At 39.4% G+C, this 27,497-nt stretch overlaps 1 protein-coding gene across 8 annotated transcripts in view; it reads left to right on the forward strand.

The window, feature by feature from the left end:
• The window catches only part of AHRR (aryl hydrocarbon receptor repressor), a 93,786-nt gene that overhangs the window by 9,449 nt on the left and 56,840 nt on the right, over positions 1–27,497 (forward strand). For 3 of the 8 annotated variants that reach the window (XM_072034863.1, XM_072034865.1, XM_072034864.1), the window contains 2 exons: positions 7,911–7,979; positions 14,523–14,708. In XM_072034863.1, coding sequence (XP_071890964.1) covers positions 7,946–7,979; positions 14,523–14,708 — 220 coding nt within the window. In that variant the 5' untranslated portion in view covers positions 7,911–7,945. Of the gene's footprint in view, positions 1–7,910; positions 7,983–14,522; positions 14,709–27,497 lie in introns of all 8 variants that reach the window. The other 5 variants (XM_038175441.2, XM_038175443.2, XM_038175442.2 and 2 more) reach the window with 2 other exon arrangements.

Genomic DNA, 27,497 nt, shown 5'->3' on the forward strand with positions numbered 1-27,497 from the left:
GCAACCCAATATTCTCCTCTAACGCTCTGTGGCAAAGACAAATGGAGGACTCCAAGTCAAGCCTGGTAGAAAGAGATGCCACTCCACTAACTGTACAGGATTGTACCAGACATACATGTACATCCAGTCTGATTTTGTTGTGTGTTTTTAAGTGTGCTATGGTCCATATCCTTCCTGAAGTAGCACAGTGCATGTCAGAAGTTCTGAAAACAGCTTAATATTTAAAACCACTTAAAAAAAATTGCATCTAAGCCTTTTTTTTTTTTTTTTTTTTTAAGTTAATTATTTACATCTTCAAATCTCAAGAAAAAAAGTAAGTTAGGAAACACAAGAATTAAAGACGTGAATTCCTCACCCATGTGGACATGCATTAAACTAATCTCAAGCTCTCTCATAATCTCTAGGTTTTTTTTGTTGTTGTTGTTTTGTTTTGCTTTTTTTTTTTTTTTCATAACAGCCACCTCTATGATGAACATTACTCAGTGAGGTAGAAATTCAATGGTTTCCTTTATTATCCTCATCCACCTCGTGGTTCTGGCTCCATACTACACGCTGTTTAAATCCTGTTCTGAACACAGTGCTATTAATTTTGTCACAGCCTTTCCTGTGATAATTGTGACAAAAATAGCTAAGTACGTCAAAACTGCTGAATTGATCTTTATAATAATGCCAAGACATATGGTCTTATTAGCAAAGATAATTCTGAAAGATGTATATTTATTTACTCAATTCCAGGCATTTAGGACCTGATTTTTCAGAAAACACAATCTTTTGTGTGCGGTTGTTCAGAACACAGTCCTCAATGCCTTCAGCTGCAGTGCTGAATGCTCATCACTTTTAGAAATCAGACCAAGGCGCCCAGAAAATGAGGGTTGACGCCTCTGACATAATTGGGTTTAGTCATGTACCTAGCATTGGATGGACCCTACAGCCCATGCGTGGCCTTGGTTGCCTCTCCAAGCTCTGCCCATCTGTGCTGCACAGGGCAAGGGTCTGCTCTGCACGCACATAATGCCCTCGTTCGTGTGTATTTCTGATATTTTCCGGCACTTGTCGCTGGGCTGCAGTGGCTGAGAGAACACTGGGAAGGGGGGAGAATTCTGGCTCTGCCGAGGGAAGGCATGTAAAGAGCATGGGGATGCATATGTGTGGTGCAGATGCATGTAGGAGGAACGAAGGGGATGACGTGTGCTGGGCTCAGACAGAAACTATAGATAACTGTCAGACTACAACACGTCTCCTGAGTGCACACGAACTGTTTTTCTTTAGAAGCTCATAGCCAAATGTGTCCATATTTTCTTTGAAGGAAATTAAAAAGAGATTTTATATATGCTATGTTAGGCAAACCTTCGCTGTGCTGTAAGCACAACATATGATCCCTGATATTTGCAAAACACCCTCTGTAAGTCAAGCATTATATAGTTTTTTCTTAGTTATTTTTATTATTTTTTAGTATTTACTATTAACATTTTTAACAGCTCTTTGGGTTGGTGGATTCACTTTCTTCCTTTTTTTCACTAGAGAGGAGATTGAGGTAGAAGAGTAGATTTTAGGGCCAGAAAGAGCCACCATGATCAACCAGTTGAGTCTCATGGATAACATAGACCATCGGACATCCTTAAACAAAATTCTTCATCACATAGGTCGAACAGTTTTCTTAAGAAAAAAAAAAATAAAAAATAAAGAAATGCTAAGTGATGGAGAGTCCTGTGCAGTCCTGGGTAAATTATTTTAATAGTTATCCTCATTTATATATAATTTGAATTTAATTAGCCTCAAATTCTGAAAATTGGATCTCGGTAGAATTAGCTTGATCTCTGTCACGAAATGTTTGTGTCTTACATAATGTATTTAGTTATTCTGAGGAAGTTCTCTGTTGCTGTTCTTCATGGCAACCCAAGCAGTTTTTGCTCCCGGACTCTGGCTGGGGGTTCGTTTTCTCAGCCTTTAGGCATTTCTGTGACTTCTCTTCAGTTTCTCTTCAAGTGTGGCTCCTTCAGCTGGACACGGTGTTGCATGCTATTTGCAAGGATAATATAACTAAAGACCTTATAAGACAACACAACAGCTTGTCAGAAACAACACATTTGGCAGAAATGTACTAATCACAAGCAATTTAGCGACAGAAAGTGGGTAGAGTTCTACTTCACCTAACATGCAGGTTTCAAAACCTGCCTCCCTGCTTTCTTCACCTAATATTTTGCCTACTTTTCTACTGGGATCCGTGCACCTGAAGGACTGTTTCAGGTAACTTCAGACTTTCTGCACGTGTAGAGGTGCTGTATGAACACCAGGCAGCACTTCTGTGCTGTGTGGGTGACTGAGCACTGCCACAGGCTGCCCAGAGAGGCTGTGGGGTCTCATCTTTGGACACATTCAGAAGCTGCCTGGACGTGGCCATGGGCAGCCAGCTCTGGGTGTCCCTGCTGGAGCAGGGGTGGGACCAGGCGGCCTCCAGAGGGCCCTGCCAGCCTCACCAGTGCTGTGACTGCTGCTTTGGGACAGCTCTGCCTAGAAAGCCCTGGGTTGAGGTTCCCAGGCCTTCACTGGACGCTGTGTCCTTTTGCCAAAAAGCATCCCAACACCAACTCTTTTTCATCCTTAAAGCAGTAATGAAGTAAAGAAATCCAGTTTCCTAGCCAATCCAAAATACACCCCCACACTCAGCAGCCTCCTCTTCATTTATCTGAGGACACCGTGGTCTGTAGGGGCCACGACAGCTTGTTCTGTCGATGAGCCAGGAGAGGAGGCCCTTTGGGGGAGCCGCTGCCTCCCGGGTAGCACAAGGGCCCTGCACGCTGCTCCCTCGCGGCTCTCGAAGCTGCGCCGCGGTTCTGTGGCAAGCCGGGGCCGAGAGCACCACTTCCCTGTTCCCAGGCTGTCTCTTCCGAACCTGGGCTTCTGACTTGTGGTTTGCACAGCCCTTTCATGCAGCTCGGACATTGGTTGCGTGGTGTGTGATCGCATTCAGGCTAGGAAATGATTCATAGCGTTTCATGAAAGGAGAGGCCATCGGATAATGTGATTTGACCTCTCATAGCTGCCAAGGCTACCTAATTTTATTTCTGAGAATGCCCGCATTCAGCCCAACTGCTTGTATTTCACTTAGGCATAACTTCTGTTAGGACAAACTGTATATAGGAGGACATCTAACAATGATTTCAAGGCAGCAGGGGATGGAGAATCCACTAAATCATTTGTAACTTGCCCCAGTGTTTAAATACTCACAATGTTACAGATTAATGCCTTTTTTTCTTATTTGGATGTATCTGGCTTCAGCTTCTATTTATAAGCGCTTGCTGTGTTTCAGATTAAAATAATTCAGCACCCATGTCTTCCCCATGATAGTACTTTATTCAAGTCACCAAATTCTTTTTGATTTGGAAGTAGGCTGAACTCATTCTGTGCAAGGCAGTTTCTTCAGCCTGCAAGTATTTTTGTGTTTTTCTTTCCTTGCCCTTTCCCATTTCTAACAGTATTTGAAAAACACACGGGTACTGTGCACACTGTTCCAATACCAGCCTCATCGTATCTGTAAACAGAGGTAAAATCTCTTCACTCGGTTCAGCTGCTGTATTAACTACCTTTGCAGCAGCTCTCCCCTTGGCGCTCAGTGTATAGATTGTATTCATTTTTTACCTTGATCCCTAATTTCTTTCAAGAATCACTGCCGTTTCAGGATGCAGTCTGCACGCAGTAGCAATGACTTGCATTCCCTTTTCTGAGATGTGTTTGTGTTTGACTGTGTTAAAATGCATTGGGGATAAACAGAAACAGACTACCAGGCACTCCATCTTCCTCTATTTCATAATAGAGAAAATAATGCTTAAGACCACTCATTTACATTTTTATAATTGCAAATTTTATCATTGCTGGTTTTCCATTGAGCCCTGATGCCTGCAAGGTCTTCATAAAACCAACTTTTTTTTTTTTTTTTATCAGTATTTTCTCAGTGATTACTCCTTTTTGGATCTGTCACTTGATTAATTATTTATCTACTTAAACTGTACTCTATAATACTTCATTGTGGCCTTTTAAAATGAGAATGTTGTGCTACTGAGTTAAATAATTTATTAGTGTCAGTAAATTCCTTCATCAGCCAGATCTGATAAGTTCTCTGTAAGTTTCCCTCCAAAGTGCATGATATTCCGTAGAACTCTATTAAGTGATGTTATTCATCTTTCTTATCAGCTTTTCTGATATTTTGCTTGGGACGGATGTTAATGTCACCATCCGGTGGTTAGCTGGATCATTATGTTTCCCTTCTCTGAATATTGTCATATAGCAGCTGTCTTTCAGACCTTTGGATTCCTCAGTGTTCAGAGATTCATTACAACTTAATGGCATCACTGATTAAAAGCATCTGACACAAGAAAGTGAATGATCATGGCCCACATCTGCTTTTTCCCAGCCCAGCTATTTTGTTCCTTTCACTCCTAGCTCTCCTCCTCCTGAAGCTCCTCGAGTCTGCAAGCCCCCTCTCCTGCTGCTGCAGAGCAGAACATTGCTGCTGTGGCTTCATCTTCTTCCTCCCTCAAACAAGGGGAGAGCATGTGAGGACTCTCAAGTGTTGCAAGAAGAGAAAGGAAAAGGAAAGAGAAAGAAAAGGGCACAACTGTGCTGAGCAGCTGAGCATTGTCCCCCCAAACCTTTTCCCATTTCTCACATGTGAAGCTGGTGGGCTTCTAGGGAAAGAGCTGTGCAAATGGGTTGTGCCACCCCAGTGGTGGAGAGTAGCAGTAGTAGCAGAAGTAACTCTTGCCTGTATACATATCTAGGACGTTGGTGTTCACTTGCTGAGGCAGTGCTCCATACCATGTTGCTGTGGTAACCCTTTGTCCTAATTCTGTGGAAAGTTCCTACAGAAAGCCCGAAGAGTGCATGGTTTTTTCTTACTTGAGTCTCCTTCTTTTCAAAAAAGACTGGAAATAAATCTGTTGAATAAATCTACCTTTTCTCTGTACACATTTTTTTTTCCATAATATTCATCTAAAAAAGCAAGCTATTTTTTTCTCTTTATCCTTTCAATTTGTGATTTTTCCTTTGGTCTTTTATCTTTCTTAACCAACTTTTTACATGTCACAAGTTCTAGCTTATATTGGTTGCTATTTATTTCCTGCCTTTCAGTTGTCTGTATACTGAGGTCTTTTTAATCTACTTCTAGTTGCTGTCCCATATTCATCAGCTGAACCAGAGTGGGTTTTAAAATATTGTCCTTTTGGGAAATTCTATAAAGTCTTAACTTTCAGTTTTCAGTTGAATTACGCTGTCCAAGTCTTTTTCTTCCTTTTAATTTTACTCATAAAGGCAAGAGAAGGGAAGTCTAGCATGTGACACTGTTTTGAAACATGAACTATGAGTCACAGATTCATATTATGAACGGGAAGGACTCAGAACACAAAAATATTACAATGTAAAGAAAATGTCTTTTAATGTAATGTCTCACAAGAAGCTACAGCAATTCCTTTAGCATCTTCACGCCATTCCAGCTTCCCCCTGAAGTAGAAAACCCACCAAGATAGATGAGCTCAAACTGGCAGACTGTTGCAGAAAATGGGATTCTAGGCTAATCTAACCTAACTAGGTCTTTGAAGGTGGCAAGAAGGCTTTACCTAAGCAAAGCCTGCCAGATAAACAAACCTTCTTAATCTGGAGCAGTATTTATTGCACTGCATTCAATCCCTTGTAGACTGTGGCCAGGCAGTTCACATGCTTGATTTCACATGAAATCATCACAGCAACAGTGCAAACCAAACTTATTTGTGTGTTTTGGGAAGAATTATATACCTGATGCTGCACCCAATGGAGAGTGACTGGTGGAGAGTGACTACCACCATCAGCTGTAATTAAAAGGAGACAACTGCTGACCTGTTATTCTAATCTCTATAGTGTGAAATATTTTAGAACAAATTCTAAAGGAAGGAACAATTTATGACCATGGTTATTTGTGTAATGGAATAAAAATGAAATGTAGAGTTAGATAATCTTGCCAAGGTAACCTAATAGGTTTCTGATAATAAAATAGCTGATTTTCCAGAGGAGAGAAATACTGTAGACCTATCTGAATTTAGTGAAGGATACTGTGCTGCAGAGGACTAGTACAAGAATTGAAAGGGTTGGAGGAAGGAACTGGATCAACAACATGTGCTGGAAGGAAAATGACTGAGCAGGAGGGAAACTACAAGCATTGTTCCTCAACTATCAGTTTGGAGACAATCTTATTTTTACTAAGAAATTTCATGTAATACCAGGAATGTACTAATAAACTTAGTTGCTTGCACCATCGATGGTACAAGTGGATAAAATTCTCACGTAATAGAAACCAATTGTATGAATTGTATGAATAAGGTGGCCAGCTATGCGGACTCTAGAAGTTAGATTTCCTTCGTAAATTGTGAATTTATTTGTTGAAAGTTATGCACAAAGACAGAAAAATGTGCATAGTAGGTAACCACAGGGTGACTGCGTTCCATGAGTTTTATAACGGCTATGAAAAAGGAAAATGCAGTCACACTAATATCAAGTGAGATAGTTCCCATAAAAAACTAATGGTTTGTTAATGCATATATATATACACATATGAAATGCAGTTAGACTTTAATTAATATGCTGTTCATGATTCTGTTTATGCATGTTTTAGACAGATTAATTGAAAACGTAAAATAAAGAGAAAGGCTCCTAAGATGATGTGAAGAATAAGGAGTTTGTAACACGAGAGGGGATTGAAACAGTCTGGGTTGTCCTAGAATAGAAAAAATGAAGGCTGGCTGAAGATATGACTGATATTTAAAAATACGCCAATGAGTAAACACAATGGAGGAGGAAGAGCTATTTAAACTAAAAGACAATGTTGGCAGAAGAACAAATGGGTATAAAATGACCATGAACAAATTTAAGCTGGAAAGCGTAAGGTTTTTGGTTATCAGAAAGCTGTCTTTCGATGAAAAGCAAAACACCTCTAAAGAGTTTTTTTAAGTTAAGTTCATTAAGCTTATGGTTTGCTTTATATGACAGAGCTGTCTTCAATAGCATGGGATTTGATTCAGTGACATAGAAGGTCCCCTTAATTTCACATCTTGCACAAAGCAGCGAATACTCTTGAGATACAGTAACCTCTCAGGCAATCTACACCCATTGTTGTGAGCATACAGTGAGACTAAAATACTCTTTCAGACAGAAAATCAAGAGACTTTGCTATTTGGCTAATCTCCGGAAGATTTGAACAGACTGAACACAAAGACTTCTCTTAGACCTTGCAATGTCTAACATGCCCAAACAGAGCAATAGTTTGTCTGAAAATTGTCACCTCCATCAGCGTTACATTGGGATCTGGTCCTCAGCGCTAACCGTAGCGCAGTGTGACACTTCTTGAGCTGCCAACAGATCTACTTTCCGTCTTTAAAAATGAGGGTGTGAGGACCTGGACAAATGCTAATTTGAATAATGGCATCCTACTTATCACAGTTTCAGTAATGGAAGGCAATATTCTCGTGTATTAAAAAAGCTGTGAAATCCTCCCTGCAAAAGATGATGGGTAGTATTATTCATTCTTATTTGCTTAGCTGAATTTAAAAATTAACCTAGAAGGAAAAATATATATATATATATTTGCATATTGAGTAAACAGGATGTATTTTATACCCATTTTTATACCATGTATAGTATGCGTAATTTGAAAAAATGAAAATTGAATATAAACATCAATATTATAATAGCATTAAGGTAGGAAATTGGAATAAGCCTTAAGCTTCTATCTTAACTAATGCCACTGTGCTTTTTAGTGCTGTTGAATGCCACACTCAAGGAACAAACATTTTCCTCACATGAACTTTCCTGGTGCTGTCATTTTGTACAGTGGTATGAAACACGGAAACCTCTGAACTAAGACACCTATTCCTTTTGTTTTTCAGCATCAAAACAATGATTCCTCCGGGGGAGTGCCTCTATGCTGGGAGGAAAAGGAGGAAACCCATTCAGAAACAGTTAAGTATCATATTCATCAGGAGGCAGTTGCACCTTTCTCCAAATGCATGTGGTAGAAATGAGGCAGCAGGACGAATCCCACATCCCATGGTCTGCCAAGCCAGGGGAGACCCAATCTTTTTCACTGCAGTGAGAAACTCCTGGTCCAGAGGCTGTCTCTTTGTGGTTTCCAGTGGCTTCAGAAACGATGCTGAGCGTGGTTCAGAGCATCCTTACCCATCACTGGCTGTCCCAGAAGGTGGCTGGTGGTTGTTGAGGTGTGCACCTCAGTGTTTTTTCCTAGGCAGAAGATACTGGTGGACTAATTGTCAGCCAGGAAGAAGCGGTGTGTTGAGTGGCACCAGCATGCTGGTATGGCCCCCTTTCCCCTTCCTTGGCTTAGCCTTGCTTGTGGCATCACTACGTTCAACACATGTGAGTCTGGAAAGTGGGTCAGTTCAGCCAACTGAAAAAGCAGACTGGTGACTCACTTTTTGCATAAAGAACACATCATATTCAAGCCACTATTTACTATGGAATCACTTTCATCAGAAGAAAAATGCGATAGAAATTGTATGTGTGAAGGCAAAGAAGAAAAAAAAATGCAATGGTATTAAAATGATGCTTGAAATTGCAGGAAAAAAGTATGTTATAACTCAAATGTAAAATGAGTTTGCCATAAACCACTCTGTGAGATTAAGCCTTCTGATATAATCATTCCACATCTTCTGAGTTATACTTGATTATGAAACACATTTGTAGCATGTTAAAATTGTGAACTAGTGCTGGTGGTCTTTGCAGGCAATTTAAGGATGAGAAGGTAATTAAAGCAGAGCTCCTAAAATAACCCACTTGGCTTAAAATTGTATATATTTGTCTAAAGTCAAAGGGGAGTTTCTCTGAAAGTTTAGGTGAAGACTGCTGATTTTGTTTGGATTTTGGAGAGTATTTGCACACGAACCACTTGTTGCCACTTAAAAAAAGATATATTTTTTTTTAATGTAAAATACATCACAGGTGAGGATTTCAATAGACAAAGATGATGAATGAAGAACAGTAATCTTTCTGCAACACCTGAGTGTTAGACCCAAAATGTATGCAGCGTTTTTGCACTACTGTTCAAGTATGCATCTGGATACTTCATACATGCATGAGGTGTGGAACTTCTCCAGTACATGAGATTGCCTCTGTGCAGAACTGTTTATGAATCATAACTTTTGTGGGAAAGGAGGGAGCACTGCAGTTGCTTTGAGGAACATTAAGCTTCATGTTTGGAGTGTGTATATTAGCTAGAACTTCTCACTGAGATGACTTCTAGGTAAAAGCAATGGCTAAGAAAGCTACCCACTATCAAAGGATCTAAGTATCCTCAAGAGCCTTCTAGGAAATTCTGGCTTCAGCAAAATCAAAGGCAGATTCTCTATGAATTTGAGGAAACCAAGGTTTTTATCTTTTGAGCCATTGCAAGTAGTGCTACTTTGAAAATATCTGTGCTACGAGATGGCAGTGCTGGTACCTGAACACGAGCCTATCCACCCAGGATATATACAATTTTGATGAAGAAACTTGGTTTTGGTTAAATAAGGGAGATCATATGCTTGGAGTCATTATAACGCAGCTCCCGCATTAGAGACTGTCCTCTATTTTCTGTGAATAGTTACTTATCACTTGCTGAAGATGATTTCTCACTTCCTAGCAACACTAGTCTCTTCCTCAAACCTTATCTCTTTGTGGTCTTGGTGTCTGGTAAGCCTTTCCTGTGCTCATTCCCTCATTCAGGGACTTCCTAACCCTGCTCTAACGGGGCTCTGAATGCCCATGACTGACTTACCTAGTCCAGAGCTCCTTTCACAGTCTATGCCATTCAGTCCTATGGATCTTACTGACATTTCAGGACTATGAGGTCTCCTTACCAGCCTCAAATAATTTATCTTGAATTTAGAAGGATAGGCATATCCTATTTATTTAATAGCATGTTCAACCACGATTTTTGATCCATGTTGTGCTGCTTTTTGTAGAACTTGTCTAGTTTAATAGCATAGCACATTTTCCTCTACGGATTTGTCCTACTTCTCTCTCTGTAGGGATTCATGGGTGCTAGTCTGAGCAGGAGATGTAATTTTCTTAAGTATTCGTGGACAGGACATCACCAACTGTATTCTGAGGTAGCTTTACAGAATAAAGAGGAAAACATATGAAGAAGCTCCGCAGGAGAATGCAGAGAAACATATGACAATGAAAAAACGTGTAGAAAATTTGTATTTGCAAGAGCTAGTATGTTTCAGTCTTCTCTACTGGGAGAGACTGTCTTCACTAGGTTGCCATTCTTCAGACAGTACATCAGGTTTAAGTTTGACCTTCATATATAGAAATAATTATAAAATCCTAGCTGTTCTCCTTTAGTCACAGACAGCTTTCAAACAAGCCCCATTAAATGTGGTCTACACTAAAGGATTTTGGCATTTATGGAACCAGTTCAAACACCTGGAGCTCAGGCTGGTTGAATATTTTCCATCAGATATGCTTTTCATCCAGAAAAATGGAGTATTTTGAGTGAAGGAAATATTTTCTCCTTAAGTGTTTGTTTCCTGTGGAAACCCAACATTTTACTAGTAACTCAAGCATGTGAAAACTAAAGAGATCTTGTTTTTAACCTCAAACTACAATCACTGCATTGAAATTCACACTCATATTAAAGATGCTGGAGTGATGCGTCAGGACAGTTACCATTTGAGATTCATCCACTTTTCATCTCAAACCCTGGCAACTTGTAAAGCTCTCTCTCTCTGCAAAACATTTCTTGTAATGTTTTACAGCTCTTTAAAGGCAAGTTCAGCTGCCTTAGCTCTGAGTGTATCTACAACTGCTCCAAACTGCCCAGTTGAGCCAGAACTGTATCAGTGCCAGGGTAAACAGAGACCTCAGGAGGTGCATCTCTCTCCTGTTTCTTAGTTCTCATTTTAAGGCCCTCTGTGGCATAGCCCTTCCTCTTACTTGGTGTCACACTATCCCACCTCTCGTCTGCTGTGCCAGGATGATGTCTTCGTGACCATTAGTTCTGCTTTCCCCTTTTCTTGCCGTGAAGACTCAGAAGAGGTGGACAGTGGAAAAGGGTCACCTTTCCTTCAACCAGATTTTTCTCATTTAATCCTTTTCACTTGTAGGGGACAGTGAGCATCTGCACATGGCCAGTTGCCACTGGAGCTCAGCTGTGCCAGGCTATCGATGCAGTGCCCAAGCACAGCTCAGCAGCTGTGGGTGCCGGTTAGTTGGTTCATGATAATCATCTTGCTGTTACTTGTGCCTAGTCTATCTATTGCATCTCACGGTCTTTCTCTTCCCTTTCCCTTCTTACTGAAAGCTTCCCATCCTATTAGATGATTAGATTTTCTCAGTTTAGATCCTCCTCCATGGGTTTAACACTTCAGCATACTTTGAAAACTTCTTCAGAGTGAACTTTCTGTTCAAGGGGCAGGGCTCCCTCAGTGGGCAGCAGGTAGTGGAGGAGCAGATACCATGCTCTGCAGACAAGAGCTGTAGCTGCAGGAAATTCCTCTGCAAGCTCTCCGAACTGGTTTACAGAAGTGGCAGTCCACGGGTCATGGGTACATTGAATCATTGAAGCACAAATGGCTCAATGCCTGACATACCAATGAAACAGAAAACGTTCTCTGCATCAGCTCCCACACTCATTTCCTTCTGAACAGGGACTGGTGGCATGGATCCCATGCAGGGACCCATTCTTGTTAATGCAGAGCAAAATTTGGATGATTTAACAACACAAAGAGGAAATGCCGGCTTTACTGTGTTAAGTACAGGTGCCACTTTATTGTAGTAGTAGTGTATGAAAAGCAGATTAAAGGAGGAATTATAGAATGAGTGTTGTGTTCCTTAGGACCCAATTTATGCAGTTTTAGAATCAGTTTTAACACAAACACGACAAGCATGGCTAGTTTCAGCTCAAAATAAGGGCTAGAATTTCCATTCACCTCAAAACAACTCATTGAAGAATTTTCCTGCTTGCTGTTTTCTTTTGTAGGACAGCTAAGTTAGCCTTTCCATGGAACTTGCATTGTTTTAAATCTCATCCACTTGGCACCTAGTTACCATTTGCATCAAACTTCCATTTGTTTAGATTTACTCACTGCCTGAATCATTTCCTTGAGTTTTCAGGAAGACTCCGTCCTGAACTTTCTCTTGCAGTCTTTACACCATTCCGTGTAATTTCCAGACAAATGATCTCTTACTTAGTACAAATGGAATCCATGTATTTGCCATGCCTCTCTGGCATAGAGCAGTTGATAGTTTATATGGTAAATAGGCTTGAACAATTTCTATTCCATGTTACTCTTGAAAATTTTGATCTTTTGGACTCATTGGCCTAATTTTCCTTATTGGAATTATTTTTTTCTGTACTAAGTTGCTTCCTTACTTCAGTTTGTTTGCCATGTGTAAAGGGCAATGAGTAAAAGTCTATGTTCTTTAGCTTAAGCTGAACTATAGGCTATATTCCTACGAAATTATTGCTCTCCACACATCAGACATCCTTTTGGTGTCAAAACTGAGAATGGCTGAGCTTCAGGATTGACTCCAAAAAGTTAGTACCAATTATGAACAAAGAGTAGTCCTTCTTTGTGGATTGCATTAGTTGTTGGATATTTTCTCTCTCTCATAGAGGAAATCCCCAATCCATAAAATCTCCCCCATGCCTCTGAAAGCAGCTCATTGCCTTATTGAAGGACCGTGTACCATTTTAGGCAACTTTGAATGACAAATAAGGAATTATGTGTTTTCATTGACACCTATCTTGAATATTTCTTTATTCTGTCTGTGTGTTGATGCTATCCTGTCAAATTGAACTGAATGCTCACAAAGATAGCAATGATTTTTTCAAATCTGGTTTGACTTGACAGGTTTTCACTCTGTAGCAAAGTCAGCAATCCCATGTACATAACATTGATCTTTTTTACTAATTCCTGAACATAATATTTTTCTTCTAACTACTTAAAAAGCTGAATTAAGATTGCATAAGAAGAGAACACTCAAAGTATGTTGTACTTTAACCCTTTGACCACCTTGTGAAATACTAATGCTCAAAATTAAAATTTTCATTGAAAAATAGAGTAAATATGTGGCGTGTCAAACTGCAGCAGAAATGTGCTACAAGTGACTAGATGCACTCTGTTTCTCCACTGGAGCTAAGCTGCACAAGCTTAAGCTTCTTGCCTTTGCTTAGGTGGAAGTGGAAGCTGTTAGCACACCCATCTTTTCCTTGTCCACCATTTCCCATTCTTGCAGTATTTTTCCACTCTTTTCCCCCATGATCTTTCTCTAAATGTCTCTTCTGAAGAAAGGGCCTCAGGAGAAATGTGGCAACGTGCCATAATACCAAACAGAAAAAGGGTGATGTGGGAGTGTGGTGGAGACCATCAGACACAACACCAAGTGCCCGGGGCGATGCTAGCTCAGCTGCTGCCCTGGGTTGCTGTAAGGCCTTGGCGATTGTGTATTCATGCAGTTTGCAGCTCCAGTGGCCTGTGGCTTATTTTTGGATGAAGCATGTGACTACTGCTTTGTCCAGCAATGGCTGTCTGCTGGAGATAACAGCCTTCTTGACCTCACCGCAAATGTCTTGGTGCTTATGTGACAAGTCTGTGCTTTGCCACTGATCACCCCTTGCTGTCATGCTGGACACCCCAAAACTGAGTAGTTTAAAATTCATCATTTTGCCTGTGCAACTTTGATTTGACACGTTCCTCGCTGGTGATGCATTTCATCTTGCACATTTTCACAACTGTTCTGAAATATCTGGTCCTGTTCACTGCATGAGAGGGACACACTATGGGGCTGGAGTAGGAGTGTTTGGTTTTGAAATCTGAATAACGTTAATCTTAATGTTTTGGGAGGAATATGAATGTTCTCAAGAGAGAAACCAAATTCTTACCTTCGTTACTACTGACATACAAAAGATAAATTGGAGAACGTTCATGGGAGTTTTGAGCCTAGCAAAAGAATGTCTCTTCACGTTGCTTCCCACACTCTTTTTATCATGTCCAAAGACAGGCTCTTTTCTTGATTATCTCCTGAGCTACGGGTTAATTCTGAGTCATTAAATGGAGGGCACTAAGATGCTTTAAATAAATACAGTGGGTGCTAAATAGGTTCATCCATTAGTCACAGTTATTTTATTCTGCTCTTCAGATACTAATTTGTACACCATAGATGAGAAATCGTTTTTTTTTCTGGTGTACACTCAGACACAAAGGTAGCACCCATTCCCCTAAGATCAGAGGGTCCTGAATAAGAGGGATCATTTCTTCATCTTTTTTCCACTGGGTGGATGTGAAATGAGAGGCCAATGTCCATGTCTTTGCACAATGGCAAATGCAGAATGACAAAAAGTAAAATATCTTTTCAGCAGGGGATAGAAACTGAGCAGATTTGCACAGAACCTAGATTAACTACACCTGTTAGCAACTGACTGCAGACAACATCTCAGTCCCTGGTGGTACTACCTGGAGGTAAAACAGGTAATCGAAAATGTGATTCTCTTCTCCACCACAGAAGGCCTGCAGCTGGGAATGAAAAATCAAATCCTTCAAAGAGGCACAGGGACCGTCTGAATGCAGAACTTGACCATCTGGCCAGCCTCCTGCCTTTCCCCCCTGACATAATATCCAAGCTGGACAAACTGTCCGTGTTGCGCCTTAGCGTCAGCTATCTACGAGTCAAAAGTTTCTTTCAAGGTAGGTCTCTTTAAGATATCAGTATGCCATTAAAAGTCTCCCTCTTGCTTATTGATGCTTTCTACTAACAGTGAGTAAAATTAAAATGTCATATTATATTGGTAAAGTGAAAAAAGAAAGATCTAATCTCTACTATTGAACGTACTTATCTTGCGTATGAGATGTTGCTTTGGAAATGTTGTGCATTTCCTCCTATGCTGTTTGTGTGTTTTTTACGAAATAATGGGATAACCCCCACCCTTCCTCAACATACTTTAGGAAACAGGAAAACATGACTGTAGAATACTTAAACTAGCAAAGAGGCTTGGGACAGATGTAATACCTGTAGCTACTTTGTGCTCCTTTTTTTTGAAGCTATTATCATTCGTGTTTACAATGTCTGTTTAAATACAACGTTAAAGTAAAGAAACTACCGTATTACCTGTATTTACTGTATGCCCAATGGGAAATAGCCTTGCTTAAACAGCCAGGAAGATCACTTTCTTTTGGTATAAGCAAGATCTAAAGTTTGAAGTGTTGACTAAAGCTATAATAGGCTACACTTTGTTTTTGTAGCTGTCTGCCACACCATACAATGAAAGCCAAATATGCATGTTCAGATGTACAGAACAAGAATTCCAAATTTGAAGAAAGTTTTCATTTCTTCTGTTACTGCAGTATTCACAAAATCTGCAAAATCTGGATTAAGGACTCAACAATTAAAATCTTCTCTAAAGCTGTATTTAAGAAAAGGAGAATTAAAAGCCTATTTTGAAGGAGTTTGACTAACTAAAACTTATAGGTGGACTGCAGAGAAAAACAGCAGAATTATTTATGGATGTTATTTTCCTTTACTACTCTTTACTACTCCTTTCTGTTACTATCCCTTATTAGGTACAGTGTGTACAAGGGAGACCTTTTTTTTTTTTTTTGACTGAAGCATATTTGTTGGTTGACCTCTTGTGGTTTTTGTTGTTGTTGCTATCGTTTTGGTTTTGGTTTGGTCTTTGTTTTTAAATTTTAGTATAAAAATAATGCTATATTTTGAAGAGGCTTTGGCAGGCTGCACGACATGCTACAAGCTGACGTTACGTTACAGGTGGTGATGTTACCGATAGCAGGAGCCTCCCATGTCAACGGTGGCAGCTGGCTGCCCAGCCTCTGTCATCCGGCAATTTACAGAGTGCCTCTCTTCCCCTTTGTACACATACCTGAGTGTTATTGCCCCTTCCTCTGCTTTCGTTTCCCTTGGATTTACAAGGAATAAGCTGTCTTCAGCTGCCTTTACTACTCTTCAGCCTGAGTTTTTAATATGGATTGTCCTTTTTTTTTTTTTTTTTTTTTTAAAGGATAAAAGTAAAACAAGTAAAGCCAGACTTCATTACTCTGAAATGTTCCATGTTTGAAGAGACTTCATTTAATTTAATCCCCAAATTACCTAATTGGACACATAGTTTGTGTTCCCTTCATTCTTATTTTTAAATGTTTACATCGTGAAACTAAGGTTACAGAAAGCATTGTTTATAGTAAAGGAAGGAAACTACATGCCATTTTAAGACAGAGAGCAGGCTGGAGGTTCAGGAGGGTGGAGTGAAGGAGAGGTGAACCCTTGAAACAGATCCGGACAAGGAATGGGTGCTAATGTCTGGTAAGAGCTGGAGCCGCAGCCTTGGCTTCACGTCACGCCATCATCTACTTCCTTGTAGTTGTGTTGTGGAGAATGAGGCAGAGTTGGGTTTTTTAACTGAAGATTTGGTAGGAAGTCAACTAAAAAAAAAAAAACAAACAAAGATTATCCCCAATGTTTGGATCTTCATTGTGAGGACAGAGTGTAGAAGAGCAGAAATGGCTTCTTTGTGGCTTTTAAAATCACAGGATGGAACTATGTTAGGAGTTGTTAGAAAAATTAAAGATAGAGAACAGAGCAATGGTATGCAAAGATATTATAAAATTGAATACAAAAATATATATATCTGGAAAAGCTGACCTAGAATATCCATACTAATTCACTCAGGGACAATTAATTCAAAAGAACTGGTGTTCAGTAGAAGAGAGAAACCTGGAAAATAGAACATAAAAACAATAATTGAAGAGGGACAGTGGTCAGCAAATTGTTCTGTGCTTGTAATACGATATGTTGACATAAACAAGAAAGCCAAGTGTGGATTTTGGTCTGTTTGCCCAGAGGCAGCATGTCACTAAACAGGAAGGTTATAATCCCTCTCTGCATGAGACCAGCATGACTCCATCTGGAATACAGCTTTCTGTTGTGGGCATCTCCTGGTCACAAGGGCATTAGTACATATAAAGGCGTTTGGAATAAACACAGGCAAGAAGTGACTGTAGGGCTGGATGGCCAAAAAAAAAAAAAAAAAAAGGAGTAAAATTAGCTCAAACACGTACAATTTATGTCCTACGGCTGTTCTTCTTCATGGGGGAGAAGGATGGCCTGTAAGACAGGAAGGAATTGCTAAGGACATTTTAGAGGAGGACAATGAAGGACCTAAGAAGCAATGATTAACATGCTGAAATTTGGCAAGCAAATCATATCTGTAACGAGTTCTGTTCAGCTATCTGATATTCCTAAAATTGATGCAGTGGAGATTCGGGACATTCAAATTTGTAGTCATAAATTGGACACACAGGCGTGTTTATCCCCCTTGTAAAATGTTGTTCTTTGAGTTTTAAGGAAGTTAAGTTTAATTCCCATGTTTAAAAAAAGTGTTTGTAAGAATGCTTTTTTGCAACTTTTCTTAAAGCTTCAAAGTTCTGTTTTACACATAAATTCACGTATGACATTGCCGTTCAACCTACAGCAGTTTGTGAATTCCTGTGACAAATTATAATTACGTACCTTCAACAGTTCCAGCGGTTTCCAGACATACTCGTTGACTTGCCACTAGGTGTCCTTTCAGTAGCTACTCTGGAATCCTCGGTGTGCAGCATAAATGTTGTATTTATGGAGATCAATAGCTAATTAGAGGGCATGGAGTGACCTCACCATGTTGATTTCAGGTGTGGAAATAACTTTGCAAGGCATGAGGTATTAGGGGATAGCAAGTACTCATTAGTCACGTATTCCCTTCTTGGTGACCATTACAGGTTAATACCTTGAGGCATATGGCCCGTTCATCTTAGTTAATTATTTAAGCAAAAGTTCTGGCCCTTTTCCAAAACTTAGATCTGGTTGTTAAGTCAGATTATACTAGTTATCAGTTTAACAGTCACTCTGGTGGATTTCCTCTCTCATTCTTAGAAACCTTTTCCTTTGGCTTTGGAACAATTCCTCTGCCTACTGGGTTTGCAGCCTTCAATCTCTGTTATCGGTTGGCAGCGGCTCTATTAATAGTCCCACTCCCCCAGGCTACACGCATTTAGTCATTTTGCATTTTCCTGATAAGCACTTCAAAATGGCTCGCAGCAGTAACCTTACAATCTCACCAGATCTCTTGTACAAGGCAGCACAGATCTGAACGGGTATATAGGCTGAGAGACATCAACTGCTACAGGAAGCTGTCTGTGCTGGTCATCTGGCCCTCACAAAAATTTGCCTTGGGTGGGACTGCTGTGGGTGTGGAGTGGTACTTAATGGCCATGACCACTTGAGCTCCCTGGACCTCTTTCTTGGCCATATTCCATCCTGGTTAATTGTATTCTGTCTTCCTTTACCACTCTTGACAATACCTCCTTTAGTACCACTTATTTCTTAGTTTTTCCTGTGGTAGAAGAATGGTGGTCTTGTTCCACTTCAGACCTGACTCCCTTTCATTGATCATTTATATTGTCCCCTTCTTGTATAGCTTTTACTTTTGCAGATCAACGAAGAAAGAGTAGCTCCTTGTTCTTTTAGCATCTCAGATTTGTTCTGAGAGGTGGTTAACTTAAACTTCCCGGTACCTCTAAGGAGATTAGTTATGATATCTTAGATAGACCAATAGGCAAAATAAGAATGCAGTTAGAGCTAGAAATTAAATTTCCTAATTTTTTAGTTCTTAGTGTAAATAATCTTATCCTGATAGGCCACTCAAATTTTCCTTCAAAATGCCAGTCATTAATGTAAATGCTTTTAACCGTAAGCATTCCTAATTAATGAGAGCTAATATTGCCAAGTGCAGTCTTAGATGTCAAAAGTAGAGACCTTAATATGGATGATTCCTTGATTATTCAGGAATTGAGGACATTTTAATTCCTTCACTACATAATTCAGGTAAAAGGTAATTTAATCCAATAGTCTATATTACGTTGCACATCCAGACATATAATGCATGGAAAAATTTGTATTTTTCCTGTTTATGTGCACATACACAAACAAACATGCATGAACAGACCAAAACAGTGGCATCTCAACAAAAATCTCCCTTGTGCTATTATTTTGACTTTTGGTGTTTATTTAGTACCAGAATTCAGTGCTTTCTCTGTATTTACTCACTTCCAGACTTCATTTCATCTTGAAAGCTGAAAATGTGATTGATTTATTGGTGACTAAGTAAGGAATGTAGCACGTCCTGAATTAACCCTGAGAATAAATATATTCAAAGTTTCTGTAAATTTTACATTAAAATTGTAATCCAGATTGTAATTCAAAAAATAGTGACAGTCAAGTGTGGAGACATTTTTTTTTGACCTGCCTTATGTTGAAGTTATGTGTGGATTTTAAACTGAATTGCAACAGACTATGAAACATTTGCCTATAAATTTCAGTTTGTCTGCTTCCATGTAGAATTTCAGACGTTAGGAAATAGGCCTGTAAGGGACTTTCTCAAGCAGTTGTTCCTAAACCTGAGAGACATTTGTGTAATGTTTTTATGAATGTGCAGCGTCAGTGACTCCACACCTTCCTTGGCAATCCTCAACATCCGGTTCAGATCTCTCCTACTGCAGGTTAAGCCTTCCTTCTTCTCAGAACTACTTATTCTCTTTTCTCATGACACCTCTGTTTTTACAGCCATGAAGGTGTCTCATGTTTCCCCCAGTCTTTTCTTCTTTAGACAAAACAGCCCTGCCCTGATCCTGATTTTTTTTTTTTTATTTCCCCTCCAGAGCAGTATTTTCCTTAGTCATTCTTGTTGCTCTGCTTTTGTCTTTTTCAACATAAGTTCAGGGCACCATGCAATGCATCCTTCAATTTTACAGAGAATGATTGATAGCTTTTCTCAACTTTTCCCACACTATGGTTTCGTAAGTAAGCTTGGCCCTCTTTACAAGAAGTTTCTTTAGTTTACTTACGAAGATATTGTGAGGCTTTTCTAAGTTATGAAGACACGTAATATCTATTGTTGTTCTTTCTTCCCATTCACATGTCCTTTTATAGAGGGTAATTAATTTGGCGTGACACAGCAAGATATCCGTGGCAGATCTGTTGATTCCTACATCTTTGTTATTAAGTTTTTACACATAGATTGTTTCATATCTTTTTCCAGTGCTTTTCTAGGGATTAAAGCCCAGCTCAGTGGTTGTACTATTCTTTGATTTCCCCTTCCCGTGCTTTCTAAAGATAAGTTCCGTGTTTGCCCTCTTCTACTCTTCCAAAATCTCTCCTCATCACAATTTCTCATAGATTAATAGCTAACAGCTCTGAGAATGGTTCAGCTCAGTCTCAGAACATGCTGCAATGGATTTGCCAGATGCAATCAACTTGCAAACACCAAACTTATTCAAGGACTGGGGGTGCTAACCTTGTTGCTGGTACTTCCCAGCAGTATCTGTCTGATCCTAGCTGATGGAAGCAAAAAAGCAACAAACACTTGAAACTTTTTGTGTAGTATCTGATGCTGAGTAGCATCTGAATATCTATTTCTGAGCAGCAGAAAACTCTTTTCTCAGTCTATTTGTAGGGTTAAAGGGCTTCCAACATGCTTTTAATAAGCTCACCTTTCTTGCTACATTTTATTTTATGCATTGGCTTTTCTGTTATTCTTCTTACACATTTTTGCTTTATTTTATTAATATTATTTATTTATTTTTTGTGAGTTTCCAGTCACAAGAACTCAGGATTTTACTAAGATGGTCTTTCGCTACCTTTCCCACTCTTCATCGCTATTGAGATAGCTTACACTTATTCCCTACAGGCTGGTTTCTTGAAAGAAATTCTAACTCCTACTGTCCTTAGATATTGATCATACGAGATCTCACCTTCCAGTTCTCCAGGTGTACTGAAGTCTTCCTTCTTGAGATCTGGTGTCTTCATCATGCTGTTGTTTGGGTTCCTGCTGCTATAAGAGCCATCAGGTCCAGGATTTCCCAGTCACTTTCACCAAGACACCATCCCAACCTTCTCACCAGTTTCTCCCTTTCGATTCAATCTCTTCTAGATATTTATTTATTTATTTTTCCGGTTCTGGCAGGATAGCACACACTGTTTGGTTTCTGTCTTTCTTCTGATTTAACATCATATTAGCAGGTCATTTCCTCTTACTCAGTTATGTGTTTGGTGTGATCCAATTCCCACTGATGTTTATCTTTAATGGAAATTGGATTTATCCCTTTTAAGAGGAAAGCAACAAAGGATTCGTCCCAGCTGGCCTGAGTTATAGTGTCCACAATTACTAGCAATCTGTTCCAGCTTCCACCTCCTCCTCTTGTATCCATGGTTCTAGCTCAATAACATGTATGGATTTCTTACTACTTTTATTCAGATTCCTTAGGTTCATTGGATTTTTTATATCAGGATGTCCTAAGAACAGACCATGAGACTGTACCTTAATGTAGAATTTGAACATTTACTGCAACAGTCGACACCCCATAGCTGGCAGATGTGTTTCTGGTGAGAGGTATGTCAATCCAGAAAGTTACAAAATTAAAACTTGAGAAGAGTAGGGGAGCAAAGAATGACCTTGCTTTCAGTGCATTATCCACACCATAACACTATTCAACATTTCCTTATGAGTGCTGCTTAGCTGAACCAAAGCTCCACTTCTGATGGTCCAGGACTCCACTGCACTGCAAGCAGAGGGATTCTCAGGCTTCCAGTTTCTTCCCATTGCCCTTCCTAACATTTCTGCTTTCTTTTTAATATTTTTTTTTCCAAAATCTCTCAGCATTTTTTTTCCTCTGGATAGCCAAATTTTGCTCTTTTGGCAAAAACATGTTTTTTAGATTTCATTTAACATTAGCAAGGAAGATTTTTCCACAATAAAATTTTAAAGGATTTGAAACTGAACTCATAAGTTTGAGTTTATTGTTACAATTATGGCCTATACTGAATACATTTTGGGGGGGAATTTTCTTCTTTCATTTGTTAGCTGGTTCCAGTAGCCTGAAGCTTTTCCTTAAATGTTAAACCATAGTTTTAGTGAATCACAGGATCACAGAATGGCTGAGGTTGGAAAGGACCTCTGGAGGTCATCTGGTCCAATACCCTGCTCAAGCAGGGCCACCTAGAGATGCTTGCTCAAGACCACATCCAGGAGGCTTCTGAATGTCTCCAAGGAGGGAGTCTATACAGCCTTTCTGCGCAACCTGTGCTAGTGCTTGCTCACTCACACAGAAAAAAAGCATTTCCTGATGTTTAGAGAGACCTTCTTGTGTTTCAGTTTGTGTCCATTGCCTCTTGTCCTGTTACTGGGCACCACCCAAAAGAGCTTGGTCCATCCTCTTTGCACCTTCACTTCATGTATTTATACATGCTGAGATCCTCCTTGAGCCTTCATTTCTCTAGACTAATGAGTCCCAGCTCTCTCAACCTTTCCTTGCACAAGAGATGCTCCAGTCTCATCATTGTCTTTGTGGACCTTTGGTGGACTCTCCATGCCTTTTATATTGGACATGTTTAGAACAGACGTAGAAAAGTAAAAGAAGGAAAGATCTGTAATGTAAATAAATATTGTAAGAGATGTTATGATGAGAACAGGATAAAATGCTTAGATCAGCACTCATGGAATTATACCTCCTTGACTCCATCTCTTCACTCCCACTAATCCTTTCTTACTATGATTTATATATTGATTTCAGTTATGGAAATGATGAGAAGCTTTCAGATTATCCTTAAGCCTCTAGTTTTTGATGAAACCTATACTTTGAGTTACAAATCCAGGATTTCAGTTTCAGTCTGCTTAGCTAGGGTTGAAGATGATACCTTGAGTCAAGAAGTGCCCAACATCTTTGGATAGTTTAACCTTTACAAGTTTGTTTTTTTAAAGACATATTCTACTGATTTGGAGCACTCATGGTGCTGTCCTCTGAAACTGAATGCCTGAATGATTTCTTTATTGCAAGGGAAATAAAGACTTTTTAAAAAAAAAAAACAAAAAAAAAACACATACAAAATATCTTTAGGGTATCTGTTGCTGTAGTCCATAGCCATAACTTATTAGATTGTCTATAAGAATTTAGGTTGTTTAGGTTTCTTCAAGCAGCATATTTAACTTCTTGCACAGTAAAAGAACCTTCCTGGTCAGAGTAGGTAACAGGAAAGGCTATTCCAGCGGCTGTACTCAATCATCGTATTCAATTAACCAATACGTTTAGAATGTTTCAGACAAAAAGGGAATTCTTGTGAAAGAAACACATTTCCCCCCTCTTCTGCTCTATAATTTTACCATTTTCTTAATGATACATCAATTGAAAAAAGGAAAGAATATTCTGCTGCAGAAGTGGTATATAAGTAAATCTTTGAAGGAAGACCTACTTCTCCAAGTCATTATCTAATCAAGAGCTAAAATGCCACATCAGTGAAATTTTAGTAGAAGTGTCAAGACATTAAGATGGCTAGCTGCATTTATTCATTACTGATACCCAGTGGGGCTCAATTCTGGAGAAGCAGCTGCACATATACTTTCACCCATGTAACCCTTCTTCAAACTGCATTATTTTGACATTTTTGTATGGTATCACATTAACACATTGCTTACAGCCATGCTTCACTTTTTCTTTTCCCCTTATTTCCTGCGGAAACCATCCATTGTATATAACAAATACCGGAGGTTGCTTGTACTCATGGATAACCTGAAGAAGATCTCTCTGACCCTTTGGAGACTTTTGCTGACTCTTGGAAGAGGACCTTGTCTCACCTTTCTGCCTTGTTGAAAGAGTATTGAAGGTTTTACTACCTCTTCCTGCTCACTGGTTTTCTCCTTAGTTTCTTGCAAACAAGTTATGTTTTGTAAGAGAAACAGAGTAGATTGTTCAGGCAGGATTCAGAATAAGCCTACATTCAGGAAGAACAAGAAGACTATAAAATTTATTGAATTCCTGTCATTTTTGAAGATCAAGAGAACCTGTTGGTGCAATGATATGTTAGATATCACATTCTCAGGCTGGCTTTAAATTCCATACTCATCTTTTTGGAATAATGGCAAATAAAGGATGTTAGTTATAAATAATTGTCAATTCTTTTCTGGTACTCCTTTGGTACTGCTTCTGGTGTCGTGTGCTGTGGCTTGTTTATATTGTCAGACCTCATAAGCTCGGAGCTGTGTCAGGCTTTTTGCAAAGAGGGTTGGACTCTATAGACTTCATGCTGTCTTTGGGGAATACACCATGGTTACAAGTCTTCTTGTAGAACTTCCTTTTCCAGTTCTGGATCTGTCTTTTACCATTTCTCTATTGCTGAATGCCATTCAACTGAATATTCCTGTAGGCCTCAGTGTTTCTCTTGATACTGGCAAGTCTGATTATAAAACCGGGGACCTGAAAATGACAAGTGACAGGAGAAGAACTTTGACTATTTGATTTCTCCTCAGGTCATTTGGCACTGGAATAGTTCTGCTGCTTCTAGCAATAGAAGTACACTCAGAACCAGACAACACGGTCACAGAAACACGTAAGGGCTGCTTTTATAGGTGTTCCCACAACCCACAGCTGCTATATTGGTCCAATGCAAGGGGAAATCCCCCAGATAGTTTGAGCTGTTAAGCAGAGGTCTTTGTCTTTCTCTAGCTTGAGTAGTCATTTTTAACCATTCTGATTTGGTGGGCTTTTATGCTTGGTTAGCTCACGGTATGCATCTCATATATCATTGATATAAATAAGTGTAGGCATATGACAAGGAAAGAAATGGCCCCATCTAAACTAGTAGACTGATATACGTGCTCTTTTGTATTCACAGATGTGAACTTGCTTGAGAACTGTGCTTGCTCAATCCTTCCTCTGCAGCAAAGATCCTCCTTGGCCCAGCCTGTTACCAGCTGTTGAAATACCCTCCTAGCCCCCTGTGGATCAAATTCTATTATCCTAGGCTGTAATGAATGGACTTTCTACGGGCCTCATTCTCTTGAGTTAAATTGTATTTGGATGTTGGAGACTGAGAAAGAACTTAGTGTAGGTTTAGTTCTACAGCAGACCAAGTGTTCCTTGGATATGGAAACAGTATTGGTTTTCAGCATAGGAAGTATTGTTTTTTCACGCCACAAGTTGCTAGAAATTGCAGTGATTGTAGAAGGTAATAACAATAATTTTGCCCTAGTCAGTGCTGCAGTGGATGGGAGGTAGGAAAGCATTCCCTCAGGCATGAACTTTGGCTTGGTTTACACTTGTTCTCAGTTTCATGACTGATTACTGTCTCTGAGAGGAAATGTGTTTCTTTACTCTGAAGAAAATGATTTACTTTGTTTCTAATTTTAAACACAGATATGTTTTAAAGGAAAGACAATACCTCTTATCCAACAGAACAAGGAATTTAGCTTGGCATCATATAATTGCAAAGGCTTTGAAGACGAATAGGACAAATAGTTTTAGGCTAGAGAATAGTATGGGAGACTACCTTCCTGGTTTCTTTTCTCGCTCTGCTACTGCCTAACTTTTGGCTTGTAGTACATGATGAAGCTCTCTGCAGAGAACTCTGAAATAATGCAGATGTCTGAGCTCGTCCTGCAGCTAGAAGCAGAACAGCTACGTCACCTTGGGGATACATAGCTAGACCTTTTCCAAGCTCCTGTTACCTCTGTGTAGCAGCTTGAGACACTCTGTGCCCACACCAACAGCCTTAAAACTAGCTCAAAGATCTTTGTGCTTCACTCTTTGTCTGGTGCAAACAAACTTCCCTGGTGCCTGCCAGATCAGGTAACTCCATTCTTTTGTGTCTGTACAAATATATTGGCTATGCCACGCAGGCATCAAGACGACATGTGTGATCTGTGGAGACGAAGAGCTGTGAGTGTAGGCTCAGACCAAACTAGAAAACATGCTCACTGCAAATAGGTCCCTTCCACTTTAGTATTCCTTGTCATTTATCACATTAGCAAAACCCAGTAAGCTGTCCTAAGACCATTTGCCAGATGGTGTTGTGGATGGAAGTGGTTGAGAACCATATCATAATATCGTCATAGCTGCTTTGAAGACTGTTCTGCAAGACTAGTGCAAGTATAGTCAGAAATTATTTCTAATGAGACTTCTGGGAAGGCAAACCCATTAATATCTTGAATTCAGAGCCTGCCATTCAGATGTAAATACAAAACACCATTTCCTTTCTGAGGCTTCTTAAAAATAATTGGAATTACAAGACTGTCATTCAGCTTTTTGACTTTGTAATCCCTTTATAGAGTCAGTTCATGAAGTTCTGGAATGCTGTCATACATGCCTCACAAGCAATTCATACTGGCTGCTGTGGCTGCTGAGATCCTGAGAATTTGATGAGATGCAATCTCAGTAAGAAGGCCAGGCATAGGGACTGGGGAAATGTGGAGGTTACAAAGGTGTGCTAGACAAGAGGGAAGAGGATAAAGATTAATAGTCAGTTCCTGAACTGGCTTCCATCATGTACTTATTAGATTTTCAAGTAAGTGCTGTGTTGCTTCTCCCTCTTAACCACTCACAGATGCACTTTATTATCTACTTTCAAGAGTTTTATTAAAAAAAAAAAAAAAACAAAAAAAAAAAACAAAAAACCCACTTCTTTCTTGTTCTGCTCCCCAAAGTCCTGCTAATTGTTAGGTCTGAGACCATTGCTTGTCACATGCATCAGTATAGTTTCTTTGGTGGTTTTTATCTTTTTTTTTTTTTTTTTTTTAAATTGTTCTCTCTGTGTTGTCTGTGTCTGTTGTTTCCTGCCTTATACTAGGTATGTGTATGCTTTGTCAGTGAGTCACCAGCTTTTTATTCTGTGGTGACAAATGTGTTTCCATCTAAGAGCCCTAAAAATCCACTGGAAGGACTCAATCTAAAGACAAGTGGATACCAAGTCATGGAAGAGGACAAGGCTAAGTGGCCTTTGTTTATTTCTTAATAAATTCTGTCTTTTCAAGATTCTGTTTAATTTCTGATAAATGAAACTTATATTTTGCTTATTGATTGCATTTCATTGACTTTTTGGAATGTAATCAAGGCATATGTTTTTATTTTCATTTTGTTCTCGGAGTTTAAAATTAGCAAATGAAATGGAATTTAATGCTAACAATTAGCAAAACACTTTGCCAGAATTCAGGTAGGTACCCCCAGTTCACCCAATTACTGCTTCAAAAAATCTGTATCAATGACCGGGAACTCTTATGTCATGCAGTGCTCTGTGGTGATGTCTCTGAGTAACAGCATGAGGCATTTGCTCAGTGTTGATGTTGAAGGAAGGGCATTATAAGATGACCTGCAGACACTGTTTCTCAGTCTGTTTTTGTTTGTTTGTTTGTTTGTTTTTTAATAATTGATTTTATGCATTCTTACCTGTCCTCACAATCTTGAAGAAGACTGAAGTCTCTTCAGTTCAGGCCTTTCAGTCTTCCTCATTGCGTAATTGCAACATCACTGTTGCTCCATAGTAATCATAGCTAATAACTTTTTCTTGCCCATTTCTCTGATGAGCAACATGTTTTGCCACCTCTGTTGGCATCTCTATGTCTGGCTTTCTCCCATCAAGACCATGTAATTTTAATAATCCTTGCC

Source organism: Anas platyrhynchos, chromosome 2 (genome assembly GCF_047663525.1).
Source record: "Anas platyrhynchos isolate ZD024472 breed Pekin duck chromosome 2, IASCAAS_PekinDuck_T2T, whole genome shotgun sequence".
Lineage (NCBI taxonomy): Eukaryota > Metazoa > Chordata > Aves > Anseriformes > Anatidae > Anas > Anas platyrhynchos.